This window comes from Odontesthes bonariensis, chromosome 13 (assembly GCF_027942865.1).
Source record: "Odontesthes bonariensis isolate fOdoBon6 chromosome 13, fOdoBon6.hap1, whole genome shotgun sequence".
Classification (NCBI taxonomy): Eukaryota; Metazoa; Chordata; class Actinopteri; order Atheriniformes; family Atherinopsidae; genus Odontesthes; species Odontesthes bonariensis.
In genome coordinates this window covers 35460459-35483190 of record NC_134518.1, presented here as the reverse complement: position 1 = coordinate 35483190, position 22732 = coordinate 35460459, and the positions used below count along the sequence as shown (strand labels likewise).

General features: G+C 41.0%; 2 protein-coding genes across 2 annotated transcripts in view; one reads left to right on the top strand and one right to left on the bottom strand.

Annotated features, from left to right (window-relative positions):
• arhgef37 (Rho guanine nucleotide exchange factor (GEF) 37) overlaps nucleotides 1–10700 on the bottom strand; it is a 32078-nt gene extending 21378 nt beyond the window's left edge. The window contains 4 exon segments of the mRNA XM_075482005.1: nucleotides 3224–3308; nucleotides 8252–8331; nucleotides 9955–9995; nucleotides 10596–10700. The gene's annotated coding sequence lies outside the window, so the exon portion shown is untranslated.
• Nucleotides 10701–12378: 1678 nt separating this feature from the next.
• elp1 (elongator acetyltransferase complex subunit 1) overlaps nucleotides 12379–22732 on the top strand; it is a 49924-nt gene continuing 39570 nt past the window's right edge. The window contains exons 1-13 of the mRNA XM_075482001.1: nucleotides 12379–12469; nucleotides 13205–13390; nucleotides 13470–13622; nucleotides 14669–14750; nucleotides 15388–15468; nucleotides 15604–15689; nucleotides 15769–15959; nucleotides 16039–16162; nucleotides 17161–17254; nucleotides 18669–18899; nucleotides 21573–21743; nucleotides 22070–22154; nucleotides 22535–22681. Of these exons, the coding sequence (XP_075338116.1) occupies nucleotides 13241–13390; nucleotides 13470–13622; nucleotides 14669–14750; nucleotides 15388–15468; nucleotides 15604–15689; nucleotides 15769–15959; nucleotides 16039–16162; nucleotides 17161–17254; nucleotides 18669–18899; nucleotides 21573–21743; nucleotides 22070–22154; nucleotides 22535–22681 (1595 nt within the window). The 5' untranslated portion in view covers nucleotides 12379–12469; nucleotides 13205–13240. The remainder of the gene's footprint in view (nucleotides 12470–13204; nucleotides 13391–13469; nucleotides 13623–14668; nucleotides 14751–15387; nucleotides 15469–15603; nucleotides 15690–15768; nucleotides 15960–16038; nucleotides 16163–17160; nucleotides 17255–18668; nucleotides 18900–21572; nucleotides 21744–22069; nucleotides 22155–22534; nucleotides 22682–22732) is intronic.

The window sequence follows — 22732 nt, the reverse complement described above, 5'->3', positions numbered from 1 at the left end:
ATGTTCCTTTGAAATGAATGGAAGATTCCACCGAAAACCAACGTGGATCTACTCTTCAGATCAAAATGATGCAACAGAATTCAACCTTGAGTTCAGTTTACACCCTGATTTGATTACAACTAGTAATATGACCTTATCACACCTGTTCTGGCTTCACTACGCTGGCTCCCTGTGTCTTTTAGAAGAGATTTTTAAGATTCTCTTACTGGTTTTTAAATCTCTGAATAGATTAGCACCTCCGTACACTTCAGAACTACTCACAGAATATGTTCCAAATCGAGCTCTAAGATCATCAGGTGCTACTTTATTAAATATTCCTAAAATGAAATATAAAAAGACGGGTGAAGCTGCTTTCTGTTTTTACCCACCAAAAATCTGGAACTCTCTACCAGTCAACAGATATTACAAACTTTAAAAAGCAGCTAAAAACACATCTATACACCCTCGCCTTCTACTAGTTTTATAGATTCTATTATTATTATTATTACTATTTGTATATTGCATTTGTTGTTTCTCTATTTTATTGGTATAAAACCAAACCCCCGAGTAACATGTTCTATTGTGCTCCATTTTGTTATTCTTGTAGTTATTTTACTTTATTTACTTTGTATATTGATCTTATTTGTAAAGCACTTTGAGCTACATTTTGTGTATGAAAGGTGCAATATAAATAAATTATTATTATTTGAATATTTCAACCGATTTTAAAGCTAATTGTGGTGTTTTAGGTATAAAGGCAGAAGGAGCAGGCCCTCTTTACTCTGTAGTTTATCATTCACACTGAGCAAACAGGAGGGCCAGCATGTGCTTTCAGACTGCATGCAAGCACTGCAGGATCAGAGGAATGACAACAGCACGTACTGCACTGCACCGTCTCTGCCTGCACGCACAGCTCCATCCGGCACCGAATACCTCCACCTCCAGCCGTTATGTGTCAATGCTTTAAAGATGGGAGGTGCTAGGCTCAATGTTTCCAAGAAGGTGAGGAGTTCATGGAGAAGCTGCAGCCGATAACAGCGTGCAGCAGATGCAACGAGCATGACAGAGTACAAGAAGAGGAAACATTGTTCTGCTTGGACTCAGGAGACTGGGCAGTGTTTGGTTGAACGTTGGCGGGAACATTCGTATCACTGCCTGCTGTGCAGACCGAGCAGCAAACACCGTAACGGGCGCGGCAGGCGGCAGCAGGCAGTGATACGAAGGGAGAGAAAATAGGGCCAAGCGATTGTGAGGTCTGACTTTTTCCTGGAGAACCATTTTGTGATGCAAATCTATTACTCTGTTGAACGCATATTGTTTTGAGAAGCAAAACGCTTTATTTTTTAAGCCCCAGCCACCTAGCCGGACTACCTTCATCAACACCAAAACGAGGCTGGAACTCTGCTCACAGGACGCAGCAGGGGGTAAGAAGATGTTCAGAAATGATGCTGCTGATATGGGATGTCATACAGCTTCATGTCAGAAGAGGCGAACTGTCCCTTTAAGGTGCATCAACTTTGGCCCCTTTTCACAAATTCTGTTCAAGTCGGGACTGATGCACCTTCCTTGTGCATTTGTGCCATAAATGTGAAAATAAAGAGGAGGCACATGGGGAGTTTATATGCCTCCGAGCCTGCCAGGGAGGTAGTAACAGAGGCTGTATCTGTAAGGAGAAGCTGGCATTGTGGAAGTCACGACTCTAACCAACAACGCCGGCTTGATGTGTGTGCTTACCTCACACCAAGCTGAGAAAATGTGCTGATAAGCGTTCCCTTTGTCCTGCATGCGTGAATAACCAAATAAGAACGCTGTTGGGTTAACGAGAGCATCTTTTCTTGTGCTGATAAGCCGCAATTGATATGTGAAACGGGCTTTCAAGACCCACACAATCAGAACAGCAAGGTAGAGCGAAGTCAGGCCGGCCCCTGCCTGAATGGAAGGAGCCAATGGGCCTTTGACTGTGGACAAACTGCAGTTAGTACTCTGAGGTGATGGTGATCCCAGCTGTAAGAGGCGCGAACGTTCCTGAGATGAATAAAGTCAGTACACTGAAGTCAGACAACCTTTTTCTGTAGACAACTATGTTCCAGATGCTGCTTCCTTTGTTTTAATGACTAAATTCTTAAAATGAACTCTTAAGTTTTAGCAAAGTTGTTAAATTTCTTGGTAATTTCTTTACATTGCCTTCATAGCTACTATAGTGGCCATTTGTCCATTAAAAAACAAATTAAACTTAAACCAAACCAAATCAAAAGACCACTGATGCATCATGGGGGATGTGGTTTAACGCAGGCAAAAGAAGGTGAATTTCCAAAATGAATTCTTGATGATTTATTTCAAAACAATAAAACAAACAAAAGAACAAAGAAAACCTGCTGCTCTCTCCTTTTCTTTGGTAAAAAACCATTGGCCCACCCCGGTGCATGCTGGGACTCCAGGTGCCCAGTGTGACCCAATTAGCAAAAAAATATTCTAAACAATTAACTAACAAAGAATATTAGCAAAAAATCTAATCTAAATAAAGCAGTGAAATTAATCAAATAAAGTTTCTCATAATTAGCTAATTAAATTTACAACTAGAACCAAAAAACAAAAACTAACTTTACAAATAGCTCCTACAGCTACACAGAACTGCGCTGCATTTTCCAGATGTTAACCAATTCAATTCATTTTATTTCTATAGCGCCAAATACAACAAATGTCATCTTAGATAATAAAGTCCAATTCAAGCCAATTGGAATTCCAAACCATCTGTTGGAATGAAGACACTTTATTGGGGGTATTGTCCTCAAATTTTAATCCTAACCTTCAACTGAAGGTTTAGGGATTCCACAGCATATGGTGATGTTGGGGATTACTGAGATTTACAAGTAAGTAAAGACAAAATGTCAATGATTTAAAAAAGAAAGAATTATAGAAATCAGTGTGGACCCTCAGTCAGAACACATATCATTAAAGCTGCTCATAAAACCTCTGAACGTAAGGTTTTAACCTACTATGTGCTACTAATACTATCTTTATATGGTATTAACGATGACGCACAGCCATGCATCAGAGCCACAAACTGGCCTTAAACCCATCTCACCTCAGAATAAGTGCACAGAGCTCAAGGGTGACACATCTGTTGGTCACAAGCTGCCACGAACCCCCCGCACAACTCAGCACTTTCCCGACAATAACACGCTGTGCGTAAGAGCACCAGAGGTCCATCAGAAGTATTTATAGATGGGCAGGGTGTCATTACCTTGAGCAGAAGCCCTGATTCAGCTGCAGTGAACCATGGTGTCCCCTCTTTATCTGGCTGCGCAGAGTCCGGGCTGAAGCAGAATCTGCTGCGTGGAAAACACAAACAGGCTGGGGTAACTTTCTCCAGTGACTCACACACAGCGGGCGGCTGCTGCAGGAGTGTGTGAGGGTGTATTTAAGAGTGTGTGTGAGAGACAGCGGATAAGTGTGTGAGGAAATGGGGGATGGGAGTGGACAGGAGGGTGGGATTAGGCTTCATATAGAGGAAAAAGAGGGGAGGGTGGAGGAGAGTGTGGTCACACACATGCTGCTGAATGAGCTGACTGACTGCAGCAGCTGTTTGGAACAGGAAGTGGAACTCCCCCAGGCAGAAGCCGATTGGCCGACAAGTCCTCGATAGTTTGGGGGACCAATCGGACGGCTCCGTGAGGGGCTTCATCAGGAGCCGTGAAGACAGAAGAGGCTGAAGTGATTGAAGTTTTCCCCTCACAGAAAACAAAAGCTCAGTGGGACGGCCCCGTCTTCTTCTGAATTATCTCCTTAACTCATTTATTCCTTTGTCGGTCGGATTGGAAAACTTTAAGCAAACTGGTGTCTTAATTTTATTCTAAACAACTAATCAAATCAAATCAAGTCAAATTTATTTAGATTAGATTAGATCAGATTGTACTTTATTTATCCCACAACGGGGAAATTCACTTGTCACAGCAGCAACAACAGACATGAAACAAGAAATAAAAAAAAAGAGATTTTTTTTTTTTTTGTATTTGTAGCACATTTCATGTACAAAACAATTCAAAGTGCTTCACATAAAATAAAAGCATTGCAGCAGGGAGTGTAAGAAGCATTAAAAATACATAAAAGAATATAAAGAGAAACAAATAAAACTAGAAAGAGCTGTTCCTGCGAAACAGTAATCGCTGGATCCACCAAACATGGAGAAGGGTACGGAACTTTTACTCGGCCATTTTCATTTTAAAGTTCTTCCAGACGGTGGAGTCGACAGAACCAAAGTCATCTGTAAACACTGCCAAGTTGAATTGTCTTCTCAGCGTAGTAGTTCCAGTCTAAAATATCACTTAAAGGCAAAACACACAACTGATAGCAGCAAGTCATTCAAGGAAACAGACAGTGGAGCGAGGCTTCTACATAAAAACTACAGAAAGATGCTGATGTTAAAAGTGTGTTTGCACAACAAATGTTATGGCACTTTCATTCATATGGCAGCACATTTAAAATAAAGCTAAATGCTAAAAGCTATACACTACTTTTGGATTTTGCGTACAAATGCGATTAATCGTGATTAATCAGGGAAATCATGTGATTAATTAGATTAAACATTTTAACCATTGCCCAGCTCTACTTTAACCTTATTGTGCACTTAAACACGGCTGCATTCACTGCACAAACGTTGCTTAAAGTTCCCTGAATGGTGGTTTTATCAGACGAGGCTGCGGTTATAATACGAAACGGAAAAATATGTGAATGAGAGCAGCTTCATTCAGATTCAGCTCTGTTCATGTACACCTACACATGTGGAGGCCCGAGGTCCATTTCAGACTGTTTACATGTGCTGACCTTTTTAAAGGTCGGGTTCAGCGTAGACTAATGCGAACTCTTATTGAGGAAAACAAAGATGTTTTGTCCCATGCACTGAATGTGAGAGAACTATCTGTCATGAACATGGGGTTTGGCGCCATGTTTGTAGTTTTGTATTTGATCATGTTTTAGTTTCTCATGCTTTGGTGTTTAGTCTTTAGTTTTCTAGTCCATTTTTAGCTAAGTTTTGCCATTTGCTTTTCCCTCACTTCCCATGTTCAGGTCATTAGTTTCACTCATGTCACCTGCACTCATCAGTCCCCACAGTATTTAGGTTCCCTGTTTGCTCTCAGTCATGGGCTGTGTTCGAAACCGCATACTACATACTACATACTGCATACTCATCGATCAGACAGTATGCAGAGCTTTTACCCACAATGCATTTGGCTCCTGCCCGAGCTGAAATCAGCCAGCCTGAAGCTGATTTCCCTTAAGCTCTAAACTCTGTAAACTTTAGCAACATTTGAAACATTTTCAGGTGAGAAAGTAGTCGTTTAGATCCCCAACGTGTTGAAAACCTGACAAAATACCGGCTGTTTACAATTTTGTTCCCACGAATTCGGCGCTACTAAAGCTAGCTGCAGTAAGAAACGCACTTCCTGTTATTTTCACAAAATAAAATACCCGTTGCCTTTTATCATAGGGAAAGCCATTACCATACAATTGGTGCTTTTGTTTTGAAAACAGGAAGTGAACCTACCCTCGTTGTAGCTAGCTTGAAACTGCCGTTTTGACAGGAAATGACGATCGGTGACGTCACGTTATGTTGCATCTTGGGTAGTTTGAGTATGAGTAGTAACCTCATGATGCATACCCAACATTTAGGAGAATCTAGGTATGTCTAGAATTTCGGAAAATCTACTACTCATACCAAAAAAGTTGGTATGAGTAGTAGGAGAAGTATGCGGTTTCGAACACAGCCAATGTGAGATCCTTGCACCTTCAACATTCACCCTTCACGCCACGCCACGCCATGTCATGTCATGTTCTTTGTTTTGTCTTAGTCATGTTTTGTTTTCATATTTCTAGTTTTGTCATCCGGCTCAGCCGCGTTTTGCTTTAACCTTGTTTTTGATTAAAAAATCAAATCTTGTTTTTTGAAGTCCGCATTCGTGTCCTTACGCCTCGCAAAACTAACGCATTATAACTATCTGACAACCTGACAACTGAATACAGCAGGTATCTGGCAGGAATTCAGTGATCGAATTTACATTTTCCAACCATTTCGGTTCGTATGATCGGCTGTTGCATTAAAACATGTGAACATGAGCATAATCACAACCATAATCACAACAAAGCAAAAGGGGAAGAGCCCTCTCCATCATGCATAAACCCAACTGCAGCTATTTGTCACCTCGCCAACACAAACACCCTCTGATGACACATCAGTTTGTTTGCTGGAAACATGAGTAATTTTCAGCAGCAGTTTCTTTCCCAATTAAAAAGAAACACAACACTCTCAGCATCTGATTCTTCAGACTTTGAGCTGATGGAGCTAGTTTATTGTTAGAGTTATTGACCAAAGTCAGTCAGGCATCCTCTCTGGGCAATATAAAGTGGCGGAATACTCAACATTTGTTCCCTATTTCCCCAAAAAAACTGAAGTAAATCAAATGTAAAAATGTCTTATGGTCACTTTATGTTGAACTGGGCTCTGAAAATAATTATGGTGAAACGTCAGCAGGAACCGATCCGGATACAATGAAGATATTCATAGCAGTCAGACACGATTAGTCTGGAATGAGGGAGGCGTGATGGCAGGAGCAGATCTGCATGTCAGGGAGGAATGCTGCAGGGCAGCGCTCCTTTTAATCAGCTGACTCGTGCTAATCTGACGGGAGGTGAAGGCGTGCGTCACAGAGAGAGTTTGGAAAGTAACAAAACATTCAGCCGTGACTTGATAATGACCTTTGAGAGCAAACATCCTTCTCAAAGAGGCAAAAACCTGCTTTTCCAAGAAGAAAAATGTAGGATTCCAAGAAAGTACTCAGCACAATCCTGTCAATGCTGCCCAAGTTTAAGCGTTGGAACGGGGTCAGACAAATATCCACCAAAGCTTACTTATTCCAGATGTGCCATTTGAACAGAAATGCATGATGGGATTCAGATGACAGGCTCAGTTTGTGGTCCTTTGGACACACTGTCATCATTTCTCTGTGTTTCCTCTCGAGTTTATCTTTCCACCTACAAAGTGTCTCTCTTGGAATTTATATTTTTAACAAATCTTTGGATAAATAAAAGAAATTCGTATAAACGTGGCTGTGAGACCAAACCAATCTTAAAAAGAATAATCAAAAACTTCTATAATTAAAAGCAGTTATTGGACAGGTTACCACTGACACAGAGCAGATGCTCTGATAAACAGAGAAATGTGTGAACTAGTGTCACGTTCATGTTTTTAGTTTTATGTCTTATCATGTGTTGGTCATGTCTTAGTTTTTAAGTTCATGTTTAGTTAAGTTTTGCCATGTTTTCCCTCAGTCCCCATGTTCTGCTCATTAGTTTCTTTCACTTCACCTGTCCGTTGTCACCCAGCTTCACTTTACATCCTTCACCACAGTCACAGCACAGATAAGTACTTTCAAGTTATGCCACGTCATGTTCCTTGTCTTGTTTTGCCTTAGTCATGTTTTGTTTTGCCTTAGTCATGTTTTGGTTTTTCCACAGTCTAGATCTTGTCTTCCGGCTCAGCCGCGATTTATGTGAACCTTGTTTTTGAAAGTCTGCATCCTTCTACGCATCGCACCCACCCCTAGCTGACAGATAGCAGCTTTATTGGGAATTCAACTGTCTTAACATACAGAATGTGAGTCTGTGTTCTTTCTCGCTTCATTGATCATCAGTTGTAGAGAACTGATGATCAATGAAGCCATAAAACCATAAAATACACCCCAAAATATCCTTGTTTTTGACCAAAATCTTAAAAAAAATAAGCTCCTTTAGCTCCAAATGTCTAAATAAGAAACTTTTAAACATAAATAGCTAAAATAAAACATGCACATCATGTTTCATTTGGCCACACTGCTTTGCTGGTTAGTGTACCTCGATAATATTTGAACTAATATGAATCTAAATGTGACAATCCTGACTCGGGCCTCACTGCAACACAAAAAAAGGACAAACGCTGCTGTGTCTTCTTACAAATGAATGAAAATGAATTCTACGCGAGCAGAGTTTCTCACAACACCAAACACTCCCGCTGTGACTAAGATCCTGACCGAGGAGGGAAGCAGAGCAGAGCAAACTAAATGTTCTCATCTGCATGAGAACTTGACAGCTTGACTCAGGTAGTCTTCTAAAAATAAACAGATACACGCCATGTTTTTCAGGACAGACATATGATTAAAGCAATTAGCCCTACAGATAGTTAAACCCACATTAAGGGGGCTTTTCCTGGTGCAGAAACCGCAGAAGAAAGATAACACACCTGAGAGTGACAGCTGTGATGATGACGGCTTCCTCTTGGTTCAGTCGGCTTTAAAAACTCCTCGTGCTGCAGCAGCATTACTGGAAGTGATGGAAGAATTTTTTTCTGGTTAGGTGAGAGTCTTTACCTCCTGGAATGTTTGATAATCTGCCAACGCACTCACGGACAAAAGAAATCTTTAAAAATCCGAACGCAGAGGACGGAAACGTTTGCTGTGAAAGCAGCCACCTCGTCACAGCGGCTCCATTCCAACATGTGCAGAAGAACGAGTGAAACCGCCTTCCTTTCACCCTCTCACCCAGTTTAATCAGCACGGATTATTATCCCAGCACCGTTTCTTTTAGTATTTCAAGATTTTATTTGAATGATGATACCTATAACTTTTGTCTATTCAGATTGCTTAGTTAGAAGAGTTAGAATGTATCTGCTGGTTGTCAAAAAAAATTAAATTAAATAACTTAAAAACATAAGAAATGTCTCCAAATGTCTGCGATTCGAACATATACAAAGCTGCTCATTATTAATCTGAAGCGCCTCAGCATCATTTAGTCATCTTTATTCAGTTCGGCTCGTGTTTGATAAAAGGACATAAACATCATGAAATGCATAAAACCTACAAATAGAGGCTAAATTTATGCTGCTGAGCTCTCAGTGACTGACAGAAGCAGCTCATCTCTGAGCAGCCGAGTTCATTCGTTTTTACAGCATTAACGTTCACTGAAAGGAATTTGTTGTTTTTTTTTAGGTCTGGGCAACGATTAAACATTTTAATCTAATTAATCTCATGATTTCCCTGATTAATCACGATTAATCGCATTTGAATCCCAAAATGAATCCAAAAGTAGTGTATAGCTTTTAGCATTTAGCTTTATTTTAAATGTGCTGCCATATGAATGAAAGTGCCATAACATTTGTTGTGCAAACACACTTTTAACATCAGCATCTTTCTGTAGTTTTTATGTAGAAGCCTCGCTCCACTGTCTGTTTCCTTGAATGACTTGCTGCTATCAGTTGTGTGTTTTGCCTTTAAGTGATATTTTAGACTGGAACTACTACGCTGAGAACACAATTCAACTTGGCAGTGTTTACAGATGACTTTGGTTCTGTCCACTCCGCCGTCTGGAAGAACTTTAAAATGAAAATGGCCGAGTAAAAGTTCCGTACCCTTCTCCATGTTTGGTGGATCCGCCGATTACTTTCTTTTCCTGTTCCACAGCAGACAGCAACAGACTTTACAAAATAAAAGCCTGTGAGCAACAGACTTTTACAAAATAAAAGCCTGTGAGCAACAAACTTTTACAATGATAAAATAAATAATAAAACCTGCGCTAATGCGCGATTAAAAATATTTGTCGGCGTAAAATAATTAATGAGTTAATGAGATAATAACGAATTAACTCGCCCAGCCCTATTTTTTCTGCATCAGGATCCCAACTCAGTCCCCCTCTTTCTTAACACTCTTATTAGATTACCCTGTAAGCAATGCTACCAAACATCTGGATAATAACAAGTAGCTTATTAAGCAATAACTTCTACAAAATGCAGCTGCCGAACAGAAAAAAGTTCTCAGACATTCAGAGTGGAACTCAATCTGTTTATAACAGGTTTGTCCTCATGGACAACCTTAAAGGAGGGAAAGGAAATGGCTCCATCCACCACGATGATAACACAATGATTAACTGATCATAAACCGTGTTATTTACCTTCGTGTGTCAGATTTCTGTCCTTTCTTTTAAGCTTCACCCTGGACAACAGAAACAACAGAAATCAGGAGGATGGTAACCTTTGCGTTCAGGTTGTTATAGAACCGAAACAAACAGAAAACTCCCTGGAGGATCCTTTCTGTCTGCCTCTGAACTGATTATAAGCAGCTCAACATCTGCCGCTTATAATGAAGAATATCACACTCAGATCCTGCAGGTGGGCAGATGTGTCAGAGGGACACGCTGTGCAAAGGGAACATTATGATTAACCAGGATTATGGCCTCACAGGTACAGGGCTGTCTTTAAAAGTACACAGTCAAAGCACGTGAGAACTATCTTATACATCCAATGAAATGTCTGCGTATCAAACATATATTACAGCCAACATACAGATTACAGGTGATTACAGCCTGATGTGATAAACTGAGAAGCGACGGTCAGCGTGACGTTTGCCTTTTTCTGTTTACGTTTTCAGAAGGCTTGGCATGGAAATATGTGTCACTGAGAAATAATAAACCACCTGAATGTCGTTCAATGGAAAATGTGAAACCCTCCTTTTGTTTTTGTCGCGCTCTGTCCTCTCTGTCGCTTTAGAATAAAGAAAACGCAGAATGAAGGAGAAATGGGATAAATGGTTTACCATGCTGTCTCCAGGTGGTTAATCCCGCTGAAATGCCCGGAGCCCTTTGAGCGGCAGATCACCTGTTGTCAGCCCGCAGCAGCAGCCTGTCAAGCCGCGGCACTGAGTCACCAGCCCCGCATCCTGTTACTGCTTTACTGAGCGAAAAGAAAAGACAACTTCCTGCTGTTCTTAAAATAAGAGCGTCCTCCACCTGCATAAATGCAATCTGCTTTTTCTCATTCACTCAGGACACGTACACCAATTTTTTACGTGAATTATTGAGAGGTTGGACAACAGTAGGGGTAAAAAAATAAATAAATAAAAAAAAATGATAATAATTATTATTATTATTATTAATATTAATAATAATAATTAATTAATAATAATAATAATAATAATAATAATAATAATAATAATGATAATAATAATCAAAAATAATAAATAGAAATAAAAAAATAATTAAAAATATTAATAATTAAAAATAAATAAATAAATAAAGTAAAAAAAATATGTAACATTTAAATCAAGATTAAGATTAAATTAAAATTAAAATTAAAATTAAAATTAAAATTAAAATTAAAATTAAAATTAAAATTAAATAAACAAATAAATACTTAAAAAAAAATAGGTGGTGGCTTTTTCATTTATTTTATGTCCAGTCCATGTACCTGCATATTTTCTGGAGAGTTTGCTTTCTTAACTCTGACCTATTCGACCCATTCAGGCAGAAAAAAGGCTCCTAACTCAAGGGATGAACCAGTGTTGTGTCCACACATAACAGACAACTTAGCAAAGAACCCATTTTAAACTGGATCTTTAGCCTGCGCACAGCCACCAAAGACGCATCAGAGGCAGCCGAAAGGAGCAGCCAGTGGCTTTGGCTGAAGAGGAACGACCCCAGTTGGGCCCCCAAGTAATGCAGCAGGAGGTATGCGGTCAGCCAGCCTAGGCCTGACTCAGGGAACTGGACGCCCCTGCCATGCATAGTCCCCTGAGATGTCTGCCAACAGGCTAATTGGGCTTGGGACGCAAGCTCAGGACTGATCGCCCTGCAGCTGGCCGCCTCTGGAGAGGGTGTATAGTGTTAAAGGCCGAAACACCCCATGACCCAGAGGTACACTACTGATGATGCGTACCCGCAAATTCCTTCTCCCTCAAGTCCACCAACCTCCACCAACAAAGCCTCCTCCTCAACTGCCTCGTACACTCAACACCCTTCAAGTCGATTATTTGTGTTACGAGTCTTCATTTCTTCTTCAAGTCCACCATCCGCCATTCACCTAATGTCAACTTAGCGTATGTGTTCGCACAAGAATATTAACACCTCATTCTGTGTATTCTGGAACCTAGGCACTTTGTTACCAGCAGCCTGTCACTAAGACAAATAATTTGTTCCCCTTTCTTTAGTTGCATCTATGAAAAACAGATGTGTTATCTGTCTTCTAATAACACAGTCTGACAGACAGAAAACAGGATTTCTGCAGCAACAAGGTGATTCCCAAAGAGCTGTTAGCTGAAAACTTGCAGAAACAAGTTCGAAACAAGCAGAAAGCTCACAGTCAAATTTGGGATTTGCCAAAAAATGTATAGTTAAAGTTTAATGAAACAGATTCTGTTTATTGATATGGCACATAATATAATATAATATAATATAATATAATGTAATATAATATAATATAATATAATATAATATAATATAATATAATATAATATAATATAATATAATATAATATAATATACATCGACTTGGTGTAATTTCACTCCACGCCTTCAGGGGGCGACAGCGCTGCGCCTAACTACGTCAGAGGTCGGAGGTCGTGAGTCCGGCAGCGCCACATGCGTGTTGTTGTGTTGTTGATACTGATTATACCGCATCAAATCGTGTTATCACGGTGAGTTTCTAACGTTTTTTGTTGGTTTTCTCAAGTATCAAAGCTGCTACTTTTATACATTTAAACATCACTTCGTTCCGTTTGTTCTAAAAGTAAGCTAGCACGTCCGGTTCCATTGTCGGACACTCTGTTGTCAAGCGTTTTAAATGTCCATTTTTGTCTGATAAACCGGGATGAACAATTGTTTTTAACGCGTAAAAGGCACTTTTAGATACACCAGCGCTGTTGTCAGGTTGTGACTGATTTATTTGCTTTGCTGACGATACAAAGCTCTTGAAACTGTTCATGCTGGGTATATTAGCCTCTTAAATATCTGAAATATTGAGTATTTAGCTCCTAAAACTCTTCTGATTTTTATTTCTGAGCTTAACCACACTGCTGTAAGTAGTACAGCCAAAGTATTGACGGCACACGTATTTACAGCCACTATTTCATACTTGGGAAGCTCATGCTGCATTAAAAATAAACAATTATAACTACTGTAAGTATGTCTGATTCAATGGGTTTTCAGCTGTGTACCTCAATGCTGCTGCAGATATATAATAATATAATAATACTATATTTACTGCCTCTTTAGGACATTTTTTTAAATAAAGCTAAACTGAAAAACCTTTCTTGTAGACTGAGTAGGGGAGACGTAACATTATTTGAACATTTCTTGTCCTTTATTTCTGTAATAAAGTTGTACACGTCTTATTTCTCTGCACTAAACTCGTTACGTTCCTTCCGTCTCAGGTCGTCTTCGGCCCTCGGGACCACACCTGAGGTGAAATGAGGAACCTGAAGCTGCTGAAGGGCCTCCGGAGCTCGGAGCTGGAGGGTCCCGGCTCCCCTCAGTGTTTCTCAGTGCGAGCTGAGACCGGCTCACTGCTGATCGCCTCTCAGTACTCCATCACAGAGTTCGACCCCCTTACAGGCCAGGTGCGGGACCCGTTTCTGTGTGTTTGCAGGTGGCAGATTTCCGTTAACGCTTGCTGAACCTGCCTCCGTTTTTCTTTAGACTGTGAGTGAAGCCTCGTTGACGGCCGGCGGCTTCCTCCCAGAGGACGGCGGCGGGGTGGTGGTGGGACTGCAGGACCTGGCTGAGCATGAATCTGTGTGTTTGGCCACAGCGGGCGGAGATGTTGTTCTCTTTAACTTCAACACATGTCAGGTTTGTAGGAAAAAAAGAGTAGAAGAGAATATTCCTTTTTTTAACCTCTATATTACAGATTATAGTTTGCTATAAGTGAAGAGTTGTTTTTAAGTAGGGCTGGGCGAATTAACTCGTTATTATCGCGTTAACTCGCTAATTATTTAACGCCGATAAATATTTTAACACAGTTTTTTTTAAAAAACATTTAAAAAACATTTTTTTTAATTAAAAAACATTATTTTTGGGGGCTTTTGTGCCTTTAATGGAAAGTTCAGAGAGACAGGAAGCAGGGGGCAGAGAGAGGGGGAACGACACGCAGCACAGGGCTGGGACCAGCTGCAGCGAGGACTATAGCCTCTGTACATGGGGCGCCTGCTCAACCCACTACGCCACGGACCCCCCCTGTTTTATTATTTATTTTATTATTGTAAAAGTCTGTTGCTCACAGGCTTTTATTTTGTAAAAGTCTGTTGCTCACAGGCTTTTATTTAGTAAAAGTCTGCTGCTGTCTGCTGTGGAACAGGAAAAGAAAGTAATCGGCGGATCCACCAAACATGGAGAAGGGTACGGAACTTTTACTCGGCCATTTTCATGTTAAAGTTCTTCCAGACGGCGGAGTCGACAGAACCAAAGTCATCTGTAAACTCTGCCAAGTTGAATTGTCTTCTCAGCGTAGTAGTTCCAGTCTAAAATATCACTTAAAGGCAAAACAAACAACTGATAGCAGCAAGTCATTCAAGGAAACAGACAGTGGAGCGAGGCTTCTACATAAAAACTACAGAAAGATGCTGATGTTAAAAGTGTGTTTGCACAACAAATGTTATGGCACTTTCATTCATATGGCAGCACATTTAAAATAAAGCTAAATGCTAAAAGCTATACACTACTTCACTACTTTTGGATTCATTTTTGGATTCTGCGTACAAATGCGATTAAACGTGATTAATTAGATTAAAATGTTTAATCGTTGCCCAGCCCTATTTTTAAGATTAGAAATGGTGTTAAATTAAGATTATGACAAAGGGAAAGGCATTATATCAGCAGGTTTTTCTTCTGTTTCACAGCTGGAGTGTGTCGGCAGTGTTGACAGCGGTCTCACGTCGATGAGCTGGAGTCCCGATGAAGAGCTCGTCATTCTCACTACTGGTCAGTGCGGCTCAAACGTGTTTTTCAGTGTATTTAGATGAAGCTTTTGATTATAGACTTTCAACATATTTTCAGTGTTTTGGTACAAATATGAAAAGATTGTTTAAAGCATCACATTTCTGTACCTTTATGATGACCTTGTTGTTATCTCATCATTTCTATCACGAAATGAACTTATTGTGTCGGTCTGAGACATTTTGTCTTTGGCCCGTCTGCCCTGAAATGACTGGAAATTGGCTGCCAGGGGACTCTCATGCAGTTGTGCAAACATAAACAACAAAGAGTGACAAATTTGCAGTATTTTAAGAAGAGATTTTTAATTTGGAAATCATCAAAGTTAAGTAAAGGCTTCAAATTTTCAACTCAACTCAACTTTATTTATAAAGCCCTTTAAAACAGCCGTGGCTGAAACAAAATGCTGTACATGAATAACAACACGAACAAGAACAATGTAAAAACAATAACAGAAACAGAGTCTCATGCTGGGTTAAAAGCCAGGGAATAAAAATGGGTTTTAAAACTGGTTTTAGAAATGATTTCTCTCGAGTTATTTTTGCTTTTTCCAGTGTGAAGAACTGTGATTGGACTGATGGATAAAGTGACTCTTAAGTGGACACAATATGGTTTGTGTTCACAGGTCAGGAAACCATCATAATGATGACCAAAGACTTTGAGCCAATCACTGAGGTGGGAATCCATCAGGACGATTTTGGTGAAGGTAAGTAGCTTCAAATGGACCTTCTGTGAAAATCAGGAGCCACAGAGGTTTATTTATTAAAAGAAATGCATTATTTCTTTGCTGAATTAGCATGTTATTACCTTCATAAATGAGTTTCTGTCCGTGGTCTTTCAGGGAAGTTCATCACGGTGGGTTGGGGGAAGAAGGAGACTCAGTTTCACGGCTCAGAGGGGAAGCAGGCGGCACAGAGGAAGCTTCAGGTCATTTTTCTAAGATATAGAAACAAATCTAAAACACACAAAAGAAAGTATTCTTTACGGTGTAAATATTCACCCGCAGGAGATGCAGCCAGCTGTAGCCTGGGACGACCGCAGGCCGCGCGTCACATGGCGAGGAGATGGTCAGCTGTTTGCTGTCAGCGCCATCTGTCCTCAGACCGGGGCCAGAAAGGTCCGGGTGTGGAACAGAGAGGGCGTCCTGCAGGCCACCAGCGAGCCAATCAACGGCCTGGAGCAGGCGCTCTGCTGGAAGTAAGAACTCTGGACTAAATAGTTTTACACTTTACACTTTTACAGAAGAGTTGGTTTTAACACCTGCGTGGTGTTTCAGGCCTTCAGGGAGCCTCATAGCGAGCAGTCAGCGTCACCCCAACAAACACAGCGTGGTGTTCATGGAGAAGAACGGCCTGCTGCACGGAGACTTCACTCTGCCTTTCAGCAAAGACCAAGCCAAGGCATGTGAAAGGGTGTGATGATGTATGATCAGCCAAGGCATGTGAAAGGGTGTGATTATGTATGATCAGCCAGGGCATGTGAAAGGGTGTGATGATGTATGATCAGCCGAGGCATGTGAAAGGGTGTGATTATGTATGATCAGCCAGGGCATGTGAACGGGTGTGATTATGTATGATCAGCTGAGGCATGTGAAAGGGTGTGATGATGTATGATCAGCCGAGGCATGTGAAAGGGTGTGATTATGTATGATCAGCCAGGGCATGTGAAAGGGTGTGATTATGTATGATCAGCCGAGGCATGTGAACGGGTGTGATTATGTATGATCAGCCGAGGCATGTGAAAGGGTGTGATGATGTATGATCAGCCAGGGCATGTGAAAGGGTGTGATTATGTATGATCAGCCGAGGCATGTGAAAGGGTGTGATGATGTATGATCAGCCGAGGCATGTGAAAGGGTGTGATGATGTATGATCAGCCGAGGCATGTGAAAGGGTGTGATGATGTATGATCAGCCAGGGCATGTGAAAGGGTGTGATGATGTATGATCAGCCAGAGCATGTGAGAGGGTGTGATGATGTATGATCAGCCAGGGCATGTGAGAGGGTGTGATGATGTATGATCAGCCAGAGCATGTGAAAGGGTGTGATTATGTATGATCAGCCAGGGCATGTGAAAGGGTGTGATTATGTATGATCAGCCAGGGCATGTGAAAGGGTGTGATGATGTATGATCAGCCAGGGCATGTGAGAGGGTGTGATGATGTATGATCAGCCAGGGCATGTGAAAGGGTGTGATGATGTATGATCAGCCAGGGCATGTGAGAGGGTGTGATGATGTATGATCAGCCAGAGCATGTGAAAGGGTGTGATGATGTATGATCAGCCAGGGCATGTGAGAGGGTGTGATGATGTATGATCAGCGGGGAAGTCAGCAGGGTGGCAGCGTATGATCCGGAGGACGGTGTTATCAGATTGTGATGCTGCTGTTTGTGCTGCAGGTGAAGGAGCTGCTGTGGAACAGTGACTCCACTGTTTTAGCCATTTGGTTGGAGGACCTGACTGCTGGGGAGGACGGAGAGGCCAACAGTTACAGTGAGCTCAGAACAATGTTAACAGCTTTACTAAAGCTATCGGCCATGAATTAAGCTAACTGTAGCCAACTGTGGCTAACTGTAGCCAACTGTAGCCAACTGTGGCTAACTGTAGCCAACTGTAGCCAACTGTAGCCAACTGTAGCCAACTGTGGCTAACTGTAGCCAACTGTAGCCAACTGTGGCTAACTGTAGCCAACTGTAGCCAACTGTGGCTAACTGTAGCCAACTGTAGCCAATTGTGGCTAAATGTAGCTAACTGTAGCAACTGTAACCAACTGTAGCCAACTTGGAGCCAACTGTAACCAACTGTAACCAACTGTAACCAACTGTAGCCAAACGTAGCCAAACGTAGCTAAATGTAGCTAAATGTAGCTAACTGTAGCCAACTGTAGCCAACTATAACCAACTGTAGCCAACTTGGAGCCAACTGTAACCAACTGTAGCCAACTTGGAGCCAACTGTAACCAACTGTAGCCAACTTGGAGCCAACTGTAGCCAACTGTAGCCAACTGTAACCAACTGTAACCAACTGTAGCCAAACGTAGCCAAACGTAGCTAAATGTAGCTAAATATAGCTAACTGTAGCCAACTGTAGCCAACTATAACCAACTGTAGCCAACTTGTAGCCAACTTGGAGCCAACTGTAACCAACTGTAGCCAACTGTAGCCAACTATAACCAACTGTAGCCAACTTGGAGCCAACTGTAGCCAACTGTAGCCAACTTGGAGCCAACTGTAACCAACTGTAGCCAACTTGGAGCCAACTGTAACCAACTGTAGCCAACTTGGAGCCAACTGTAGCCAACTGTAGCCAACTTGGAGCCAACTGTAGCCAACTGTAGCTAAATTTAGCTAAATGTAGCTAACTATAACCAACTGTAACCAACTGTAACCAACTGTAGCCAACTTGGAGCCAACTGTAACCAACTGTAGCCAACTGTAACCAACTGTAGCCAACTGTAGCTAACTGTAGCCAACTTATAGCCATCTTGGAGCCAACTGTAGCCAACCCTAGCCAATTGCAGCTAAATGTAGCTAACTGTAGCCAACTATAGCCAACTGTAGCCAACTGTAACCAACTGTAACCAACTGTAACCAACTGTAGCCAACTGTAGCCAACCGTAGCCAAATGTAGCCAAATGTAGCCAACTGTAGCCAACTTGGAGCCAACTGTAGCCAACTGTAGCCAACCCTAGCCAACTGTAGCTAAATGTAGCTAACTGTAGCCAACTGTAGCAAACTATAACCAACTGTAACCAACTGTAACCAACTGTAGCCAACCGTAGCCAACTGTCAACATTTTTAGTTCTGAATGTTGTGATTAATAAACGTATGAATTGGTCACACGAAGGATAAATAAGAATAAAAGTTTGTGGCGTATTCACATTGAACGTAACGTGTTCTCTCTGCAGTCCAGCTGTGGACGGTGGGAAACTACCACTGGTACCTGAAGCAGAGCCTGCACTTTGGCAGAGACCCTCAAAAAGCTCCGATCTGCGTCAGCTGGGACCCTGAGCGCCCCCTGCGGCTCCACGTGGTGACTCGCAGCTGGACCGGCGTCAGCTACGACTGGGGCTGGACGACTGAGCGGAGCCCCGGGCTGGATGCCACGGACAACGCCAACGTGGCTGTGATTGATGGAGGTGAGGCCCAATAGGATGAGAGATCACTCAGCTGGGATTATTCCAACATGATGCTAAAGTTTGGATGATTATTCCAACATGATGCTAAAGTTTGGATGATTATTCCAACATGATACTAAAGTTTGGATGATTATTCCAACATGATGCTAAAGTTTGGATGATTATTTCAACATGATACTAAAGTTTGGATGATTATTCCAACATGATGCTAAAGTTTGGATGATTATTTCAACATGATGCTAAAGTTTGGATGATTATTTCAACATGATACTAAAGTTTGGATGATTATTCCAACATGATGCTAAAGTTTGGATGATTATTTCAACATGATGCTAAAGTTTGGATGATTATTTCAACATGATGCTAACATGATGCTAAAGTTTGGATGATTATTCCAACATGATGCTAAAGTTTGGATGATTATTCCAACATGATGCTAACATGATGCTAAAGTTTGGATGATTATTCCAACATGATGCTAACATGATGTTAAAGTTTGGATGATTATTCCAACATGATGTTAAAGTTTGGATGATTATTTCAACATGATGCTAAAGTTTGAATGATTATTTCAACATGATGCTAACATGATGCTAAAGTTTGGATGATTATTCCAACATGATGCTAAAGTTTGGATGATTATTCCAACATGATGCTAACATGATGCTAAAGTTTGGATGATTATTCCAACATGATGCTAACATGATGTTAAAGTTTGGATGATTATTCCAACATGATGCTAACATGATGCTAAAGTTTGGATGATTATTCCAACATGATGCTAACATGATGCTAAAGTTTGGATGATTATTTCAACATGATGCTAAAGTTTGGATGATTATTCCAACATGATGTTAAAGTTTGGATGATTATTCCAACATGATGCTAACATGATGCTAATGTTTGGAGGATTATTCCAACATGATGCTAACATGATGCTAATGTTTGGATGATTATTCCAACATGATGCTAACATGATGTTAAAGTTTGGATGATTATTCCAACATGATGCTAAAGTTTGGATGATTATTCCAACATGATGCTAACATGATGTTAAAGTTTGGATGATTATTCCAACATGATGCTAACATGATGTTAAAGTTTGGATGATTATTCCAACATGATGCTAACATGATGCTAATGTTTGGAGGATTATTCCAACATGATGCTAACATGATGCTAATGTTTGGATGATTATTCCAATATGACGCTAACATGATGCTATTGTTTGGATGATTATTCCAATATGACGCTAACATGATGCTAATGTTTGGATGATTATTCCAACATGATGCTAACATGATGCTAAAGTTTGGATGATTATTCCAACATGATGCTAACATGATGCTAATGTTTGGAGGATTATTCCAACATGATGCTAACATGATGCTAATGTTTGGATGATTATTCCAATATGACGCTAACATGATGCTAATGTTTGGATGATTATTCCAACATAATGCTAACATGATGCTAAAGTTTGGATGATTATTCCAACATGATGCTAACATGATGCTAAAGTTTGGATGATTATTCCAACATGATGCTAACACGATGCTAATGTTTGGAGGATTATTCCAACATGATGCTAACATGATGCTAATGTTTGGATGATTATTCCAATATGACGCTAACATGATGCTAATGTTTGGAGGATTATTCCAACATGATGCTAACATGATGCTAAAGTTTGGATGATTATTCCAACATGATGCTAACATGATGCTAATGTTTGGAGGATTATTCCAACATGATGCTAACATGATGCTAATGTTTGGATGATTATTCCAACATGACGCTAACATGATGCTAATGTTTGGATGATTATTCCAACATGCTAACATGATGCTAATGTTTGGAGATTATTCCAACATAATGCTAACATGATGCTAATGTTTGGATGATTATTCCAACATGATGCTAACATGATGCTAATGTTTGGAGATTATTCCAACATGATGCTAACATGATGCTAATGTTTGGAGATTATTCCAACATGATGCTAACATGATGCTAAAGTTTGGATGATTATTCCAACATGATGCTAAAGTTTGGATGATTATTCCAACATGATGCTAACATGATGTTAAAGTTTGGATGATTATTCCAACATGATGCTAAAGTTTGGATGATTATTCCAACATGATGCTAACATGATGTTAAAGTTTGGATGATTATTCCAACATGATGCTAACATGATGTTAAAGTTTGGATGATTATTCCAACATGATGCTAACATGATGCTAATGTTTGGAGGATTATTCCAACATGATGCTAACATGATGCTAATGTTTGGAGATTATTCCAACATGATGCTAACATGATGCTAATGTTTGGAGGATTATTCCAACATGATGCTAACATGATGCTAATGTTTGGATGATTATTCCAACATGATGCTAACATGATGCTAATGTTTGGAGGATTATTCCAACATGATGCTAACATGATGCTAAAGTTTGGAGGATTATTCCAACATGATGCTAACATGATGCTAATGTTTGGATGATTATTCCAACATGATGCTAATGTTTGGAGATTATTCCAACATGATGCTAACATGATGCTAATGTTTGGAGATTATTCCAACATGATGCTAACATGATGCTAATGTTTGGAGATTATTCCAACATGATGCTAACATGATGCTAAAGTTTCTCTCGCCGCTTTCAGAAAAGATCCTGCTGACAACCTTCAGGAAATGTGTGGTTCCTCCTCCCATGTGTTCATTCGAGCTCCAGCTGAAGTCACCTGTCAACCAGGTGACCTTCCTGTGTCAGCCCCAGGGAACCAATCAGCTAGCAGCATTCAGCGCTAATGGACAGATCTCAGTATTTAGCCCACGTAAGTAACAGACACTGTTTTAATGGCAATAATCAGGAGGGTCGGTGAAATGAAAGTTTTACATTTTCCTTCCCAAAGGAGGGTTAGAATGATGGAAAAGCAGTAGGCAAACATTTAAAAAGTTACAGCGTAGCAGAGAAAGGCGTTCGGAGGTCTCCATCAGTGGGTGGGGGGGCAGTTAGCTGATGATGTCACAGTGTGAGCAGGTAACACGGGCGAACAACACGGACAGAAACTCACAGCCAGCAGTTCAACACACGTCCAGGATTACAGCTTCTCTGTTTTTTCTTCATCTGTTTGTTTTTTCTGCCTTTTTATTTCAACAGGCACCAACACAGACGAGCCGGCTGAGAGAACAGCAGACGTGTTCAGGACTGTGTCTCATCCCCTCATCCTCCAGAAAACCTTCAGGTAGCAAAAAGCTGGCTCCCCTCTGACACACTCCTCTCTCCTGTCTCCTGTCCTGTTCTGTCTCCTGTCTCCTGCCTCCTGCCTCCTGCCTCCTGCCTCCTGTCTCCTGTCTCCTGTCCTGTCTCCTGTCTTTGTGTTTGGGGTTTTATGATTAACAGGAGCTTCTGTCTCGTGGTTTATTTGACCTTTTATTGTCCTTTTCACTGGTTCCGTGCTGTCTCCTGTATCCTATCTCCTCTCCTGCTCCTGTCTCCTCTCCTGTCTCCTGTCTCCTGTCTCCTCTCCTGCTCCTGTCTCCTCTCCTGTCCCGTCTCCTGTCTCCTGTCTCTTGGTTTATTTGACCTTTTATTGTCCTTTTTACTGGTTCCGTGTCCCTGCAGCCTGGCCGTCCCTCAGGACTTCCCCCTGGCCCTGCGGCAGCTGCTGTGGCTGAGGGACGATCTCTTTGTGGCCATCGGCCCCGGCCTGCTGCCCACCTCCTCCACCCTGCTGATGCTCCACCCTGTTCAGGACCAGCTCGCTGTCAGGTCAGCCGACTTCATCTCCTTCAGCTCGTGTTTTTTCCTGGTTTCACCTGT